The sequence below is a fragment of the Diadema setosum genome, chromosome 3 (assembly GCF_964275005.1).
Source record: "Diadema setosum chromosome 3, eeDiaSeto1, whole genome shotgun sequence".
In the NCBI taxonomy this organism is placed as follows: domain Eukaryota; kingdom Metazoa; phylum Echinodermata; class Echinoidea; order Diadematoida; family Diadematidae; genus Diadema; species Diadema setosum.
The window spans coordinates 12,309,369-12,317,069 of record NC_092687.1 but is presented as its reverse complement, the minus strand read 5'-3'; the positions used below and the strand labels follow the sequence as shown (position 1 = coordinate 12,317,069).

The following is a 7,701-nucleotide window of genomic DNA, read 5'->3' as shown; positions in this document are numbered from 1 at the left end:
ACAAAAATAAATTAGTATCATCTGCAAAAGCTATAGTATAAAGTAAATCACTTCAAAAGTGCAAATCAGTAACATATAAGGAATAATAAAGGCCCTAAAACAGACCCCTGAGGAACACCAATATTTACACAACGATATGTAGACGATTTACCATTTGTGGACACATGTCATATTGCATTCTATCACATAAATACCTTCGAAACAAATTCAATGCAGGTCCTCTAATACCATAATATATTTCCATCTTTTTGATAAGAACACTATGATCCATACAATAAAAAGCTTTAGAAAAATCTAAAAATAATGCAATCAAAAAAACTTCTTATTTTCAAAAGACTGTGCTATAATAATACTTAATATCATTAAAGCCATGTGTGAAGAATACCCTTTTCTGACACCAATATAAAACATCACTTTCGAGTAAATATTTCATCAGCTGATTATATATCAACCTTTCAAATATCTTCGAGAAAACAAATAAAAGAGAATTAGGTCTATAGTTTGTTAAAAGATCTTTATCACCTCCTTTGTGGACAGGAATAAGTTTTGCTATTTTTAAACACTTTGGAAACACACCATCCTTTAAAGATGTATTAAACATACTACACAAGGGATTTACAAATAACATAAGACTCCTCTTTATAACATAACTATCAATATCATCATATCAAGGACTTTTACCTGTTTTTAAATTTTGTACAATTTCGGGAATATCATATACTTGTATAGGCCTTAAAAACAGTGAGGATTAATACTTGTTGACAAAACATTGTAAAATGTGAAGAGGTAGACGAAACTGTATTTACAATGTTTGAACCTATATTACTAAAAAAAAAAAAAAAATACATAAATGTATCAGCAATGGCATATTGATCACACAGAAATTGCCCATTCGGTTGGAAAATGCGATATTGCACTTTTTCCCTCACCGTACAAAGAAGCCTGTTTATAATTTTCCACGTACCTTTAATATCGTTATGAACATTCTTGACTTTATTATAATTATAATTTCGCTTTTTTTTGACGTAACTCAGCATTAACTTAATTTCTACATGCAATATAAACAGCCTTTGGATACTCCGTTGGATTCTTTGAATACTTCGAATACAATACATTTCTGTTATTACACATCATCAAGCCATGGTTTCTCATATTGATTACACTTTCGTTTACTTTGAGTATATGGAAAACACTGATTATACAATTGAGTTACCACTTTCATAAATCTATCATATTGATCATCAACATTCCCCTGCATTACATAATTTTTCCAATCAATCTCACTTATCTTTTCACAAAATTGTATCATAATATTATTATCATCACAAATATTGCGTTTATAAATCTTTTCAGGACTTTCAATATTACCGAAATCATAATGACAAAATACAGGCAAATGGTCGCTTACATCTGTAACTATAATCCCTGCCCTTTCAACTATTTTCAATATTTGTTCATTTCAAAGATATTTTATCCGCAGAGGAGAGAGTCAGTAAGAAGAAAGAGTGAGAGACCACTTTGGTTCTGACAATGCTAGTTTTTATCCGTTTTTGTTTGTTTTTTGTTTGTATGTTTTTGTTTCACTTTGGACATGCGCATCGATGAGGCTTCTGCTGACATGGGGCATCTCAGGGGCCGCAAAACCGAATTTGGGGTTGATTGGACTCGTGAAAACAAATTTATATCCTGAAGAAAAAAAAAAGGAAATGAAAATCTTGGTTTAACGGTGGGGAAATTTTATGAAATACCTATCACATATTGGTAGAAATGTAGGCAGATGACTGCAAGATACCACGTGTGAAATTCTGGTGCGGGGATGTTTGTTTCTTTTTCTTCCCCATATGTGTTCTTTGATGAACGTCCCAAAACTCTTGTTGCCGATCGTGCATAGTTACATACGAAAGGGAACATCTAATTTATCAGTCATGTAAGTTATTATCATTTCGATTCCTTAACGATGACTTTTGAGGAGGTCCATTATAAGGTCAAATTGAAGTAATGAGTCCATAAAATGATGTGAATAAACTCATCTCATGGATAAAAGTTTTAAGGCCCACCTACAAAGAAATAAAAGGTTAAAACAGGGAATTTAGTAGGAATTGACAAAGTGTTTTTGGACACTTTGACGACAAGTCATTGCTGGCTTTTATTCAGATTGGGAATGTGGTAATACTCACAGGAGATTTGGAGGGATTATTTTCTATATGCATTATAATGAAAAAGAAAATGAGATTTTAACTGGAGGCGATCATGTTACAGGTCATTTTCATGCTTTGTGTCCTTTTTTGTTTTCTCTCTTAGTACAGAGCACGGTGACAACAGCGGTAGACATGCAATTTCAGGAGAGCACGCGACTCGCTGGTTTAATCTTAACACATGTCCTCATCTCCTTGACTGGAATGACAACGGTCTACGCAGCAGATCGAATAATGAACTGTGAGATCGACCTGGACTCTCGGATTACGACCTGCGAGGACATGGGACTGTCTTCGGTGCCGGAGTATCTGCCTGACAACACTGAAGAGCTCTATTTGAGTGGAAACCAGATTTGTGCCTTGAACAATACATCATTTGTTGTCTACAAGCAACTACGTGTCCTGGCCATTGACCAAAACAACATTTCGTTTATAGAGAGCGGCACGTTCTCCATGCTGCCATTTCTGCACTATCTAGATCTTTCGGGCAACCTACTTCTTCCGGTGATACGAGGGGACATGTTTGCAAGCACTGGCCTTACGGAGATAAATCTAGATAAAACTAGCCTTGCACATATCTCTGATGATCTATTTAGGGCGATGGCCCCAATCTCCACTGTTTCCTTAAATGAGAACGTTTTGCAGAGCGTCAACTGGACGGATTGCCACAACGTGTCATTTGGATCCATGTCATTTACATTCAACAATTTAACAGAGCTATCAGAACAGTCTTTTGTACTGAACTGCACAGTAGATGATCTTAATCTGGCCGACAACCCAATACACCTCGTCAGCCCAACCATCATTTCGTCCCTCAAAGTAAAAAAACTTGATATGAGTGAAATGATGCTTCCAGAGAATGAGCTTCGGCACCTCTTCGAAGGTGTGGGATCGTCGTCAACAATCACATCCCTTGTTGTCAGAAATATAGGCCTCACCTCCATACGACCTGGGCTATTCAGTGCATTACATGGAAAACAACTTGACAGGTTAGACCTTGGCGCGAATGAACTGAAGCAACTCATTCCAAGAGGGTTCGAAAATTTGACTGACGTCTCTGAACTGGTTCTTCAATTCAACCGACTTGAAGTGATTGAACCTAGCCATTTTTCTGGTATGTCCTCGCTGCACGTGCTGGACTTAGCGTTCAACGATATATCTGTCATAAACGTGGACAATTCTATTTGGAGTGCGAATCTCATCACACTGTTTCTGCAGGGTAACAGTTTCGAACGGATAGGGACTCACGCATTTAACGGTCTGAAGAATCTGATTTCTATGGATTTATCAGGTAACAATTTCAACAAACTTACAAGCTTTTCACTTTCAGATCTAGAATCACTGAACAATCTTAGATTGATTTCATGCTCCTTCACAATCACAACTCAATTTGAAATAAACGCGCATAGGCTGGAATCCTTAGATATTAGCAACGCCATCAATAACATCCCCCGCGGAATGATTTTCCCTGGAACATTTACAAGAAACACCCCTTTTCTCCAGAAAATAAACCTTTCCAAGTCGGACTTAACAATTGTTGATCTTTTCGATATCAATAAATTCATTTCCTCCTTTGAAGGGTTGCTTGAATTACTTGTATTGGACCTTTCCCACAACAAATTGTCTTATGCACCCGAATTTTTCTTTCAAAACCTGAAGAGTTTGAGAGAGTTAAACCTAAATGACTGCAATTTGATTAACAGTCCGCTGTTTGATGGGCTTACCAGTCTAGAGATTCTCATCCTAAGCAACAATCGTTTACACTTGATTCCCAACAACTTTCTAAATGATACAAGTCAACTGCGGGAACTGTCATTAGCTGCTAATTTTCTAGTATACTTGCACCCTGATATGTTTCGAAACGTTGTGAACCTAACTCGATTAGATCTTACATACAATAGTCTCGTCACGATACATTTCACAACCTTTGAGCCTATACTACAAACTCTGTTGGTACTTAGTTTGTCAGAAAATCCATGGATTTGCAACTGTTCCCTGAAATGGTTACCCAAGTGGGTTGCTGGAAAGGCTAAACTTGATCTTGAAAATAGTGCCGGTACCAAATGTTCTTACGACGGTTCGTTCAAGTCTGCTGCAGGAAAACTTTTGTGGGATTTTGATCCAGTAGGAGAATGTGGTCCACAGTATGTGCTATACTTCTCAGTAGCAGCCAGCACTATTTGTACTACACTAGCGCTTGTCCTTATCTACCATAATCGCTGGAAAATAAGGTACGGGCTCTTTCTGTGCAAGATCCATTTTATCGGTTACCGGGAAAACATCCCGCAGCAGCAACGGGAACATTTCCAGTACGACATGTATGTTGTCGTCCACGATGAGGATGATGAGTGGACGGATGAGATCTTCCGACGTGGTCTTGAAGAGAATCTTCCTGAATACGATCGTCTAGCCATTGGCGATGAAGAGCTTAGGCTTGGGATGTACTATCTGGATTCTGTCAGCCTTATTGTGGAGAATAGCTTCAAGGTGATTTTTCTCATCAGCGCCGATGCTCTCAAGAACCACATGTTCCTTCTCAAATTTCGACTTGCCCTTGATCATGTTAATGAGGTCCAGATGGAAAAGATCGTGCTTGTGTTTCTGGAAGACATACCAGACGCCAACCTGCCATTTCTCATCCGTCTATTCCTCAGCGATAATCGGGCATACCTCGTGTGGCCGCGAGGCCCTGAAGGGCAGGCCTACTTCTGGGAGCAGCTGGCAAAATACATGACAGTCAACAGATATTGTAACCCACTTGTTCCCCCATAGTGACTGAATGTAATGCCACACCATTTTATTTGATCTGAAATTGGAACCACAATCTCTTGCAGCTGCAAGATCTATCAGAGGTCAAAATCATAATGTGTGTCCAGTAATTACAATGCCAAGCTGTCTTTAACATTGGTGGATCCAGAGGGGGCACAACCGCTGCACGTCTCCTTTATTTTTCGTTAAAAACAAAGGAAATGAAAAGGAAAAAAAATGAAATGAAACCCCGAAGTGGCACCATAAATTTCAATTGCGCCCTACCTTTACAGAATTCCTTGATCCGCCACTGTTTTTACAAAAGGATTATGCTTAGGGATCACGTATTATCTGTTCGTTGTAGCTGTACTATAAATGAAGAAGTGATATGTGTATTGATATGGATACACGTTTATTCTATCACACGGGATGTCCTGTATTTCAAACGTCCGTCAGTTCTTTGCATAACGCCATTGCCCACGATAAGTTAACCATGGCACAACCGTGTTGAAAACTGTAGTGCTATAGGTGTTGAAATTTACCTAGGCATGCGTATAATCTATTATGCTATGATTGCATGACATTGTTCACTTGTACAGTTCCACCTCCTGCAATGATGTTTATGCTTATCAGTTCAAAATACAATTAAAGTGAAGAGCAAAACTTGAACAGTTGTTCACTCAATTTGCAACACACTTGTTGTCTGTCCCTTAATCCCTGACTGCACTCGAATTAATAGAACATCACACTGGCTGAGCTGTGAATTTTCTTCAATTTGTCTCCCTTTGCAAATACAATTTATGAGATCATTTCTGAGCTTGGGTATTATTTTGCTCCACGTTCACCGTATACCTGCCGGTAACTAGGGGGTAGCCTGGTGGTAGTGTCGCTGCCAAGAAAGTAGTAGATGACAGGTTCGAGTCCCGTGATTCATATTCTTTTGTCCGACATGTTTGTTAAATTACAGCTCAGCAGTTGTGATGGTTCAAAGTCCATTTTGTACATTAGCAGCGGTAGACAAAGTTGAAGAAAATTCACGCCTCAATCGTCACTACTTTTATTGATATTCTCGTGCTTTCACATTGGCTGTTTTCGATACTTTGCACATGCAGACACCTTCGAGTTAGTCGATATTTGCCGGGACAGAGGAACCCGATCACATCTAGGTAGGCAATGCCAAACTTCTGCATGTACACATACATAAGACATGAGTTCCTCTAAGTGTAAATTGTGACTTTTGATCTTACGTTTTAAAATACGAATCAATCCGTAGCGGCAAATAACACGGCCGCTCCTGAGTATTAAACACGTAACTCCACCAACTCCTCAAACATCACTGGGTATCCCCCTTGGGCTTTTGAATATTCCCTTATTATCAAACAATAAGAGATAAGAAATAGCTTGGCCAAACTGGCGAAGAAGGATGTCAAGTGTGCTTTAAAGAAAAAAAAAAGCCTCCACAACCTCCAAAATAGCAATGCAAGGTAGAAGCAATTTCATCCGCATCGTTATACAATGTAATACCAAAATCCAACGGTGAGGATGTCGTCTCCCCATTGCTTAAAAGACACTATGAAGCTTATCATGACGGAAAGCCGCCACTGATAACCCCAGGTGCTTAATATTATTTATAATGACGAACCAGCGCAGGGGAATTTGATAATAGAGGACCCTTTTATGGCCAGGTGACTACCTGCACACATTTAAATATTCATTGCTCGCTACTTCATCCACCTGCAGTTGCCGTCAAAAGAGTCACAGCAATATCATTTAACATGCTTTCCTGCTTTGATTCAGTCTTCTTTGTCAAGAGCAGGCCTGCATAAAGAGAGAACGGCGTTTTGAGAAATCTAAAAACTACATGCGCAGTAGATAGTGAGCGTCTTAGATCAAGAAAAGTGCATGCACAACAGTTGGGAAATTACCGTTCAGGTAATTCATCATCCCAAAATGCAACCCATTTGTCGCACATTGTTTTAAAGCTAACATGGACAGTAGCCGTAGACGACATGCATGTCTAACAATTCAACAACGTTACATGTGTAGCCTGAAGTACCACTTCAGTACTAACCGATTTTTTGACCCGAAGTTTTTGATGCTTCCATGTTTGCAGCTGATTGACAAATAGCCATACATCTAGGTAAATAACGTCAAATTAAAAGGATAGAAATAATCAATTAGGTGCAAAATTTCCCAAAGGAAGATTTTTATACTTCCCATACCTTGTGTTTATCAAAGGGTAGTTGAGTCTGAAAAAAAAAACCACACATCAGCCAAGTAAGGCCGAAGTAATGGAAACATTAATTTTCATTTTATTCTATTTATATATTCATTTACTATGATAATAATACTAATTATTATTATTATTATTGTTATTATTATTATTATTATTATCATTATTATTATTGTTATCAGCGACGATGCTAAATTACCCTATCGGCATTGTCCAAATGTCTGAATGCACTCAATAAGGTGCACATTTTCAAGTGCCGACGGTGAAGGGCTGGGATCAAAGAGTCCTCAGTCCATAGTCCACGATACGTAATAGGCCTAAGTGTATGATATTACCAGACAACATATTCACAGGAACTCTACAGGAGCAACGTCAAGGTATGCCTTTTTCGCAGATGAATGACAGGTCATCACGTGATAGTTGAAGATGAATTTGCATTTTATGTACGTACAATAAATCAGCGATACATCGATAGCCACACAGTTTATTTCCAAAGTCATGTTGCTTTCTCTCTATCTCCGTCTT

At 38.4% G+C, this 7,701-nt stretch overlaps 1 protein-coding gene across 1 annotated transcript; it reads left to right on the top strand.

Annotated features, from left to right (window-relative positions):
* The first annotated feature begins 2,330 nt into the window (after positions 1-2,330).
* On the top strand, positions 2,331-4,967 carry LOC140226416 (toll-like receptor 8). Its single transcript, XM_072306892.1, has one exon. It carries the CDS (start codon positions 2,331-2,333, stop codon positions 4,965-4,967), a length of 2,637 nt encoding a protein of 878 aa, XP_072162993.1.
* The last annotated feature ends 2,734 nt before the right edge of the window (positions 4,968-7,701 follow it).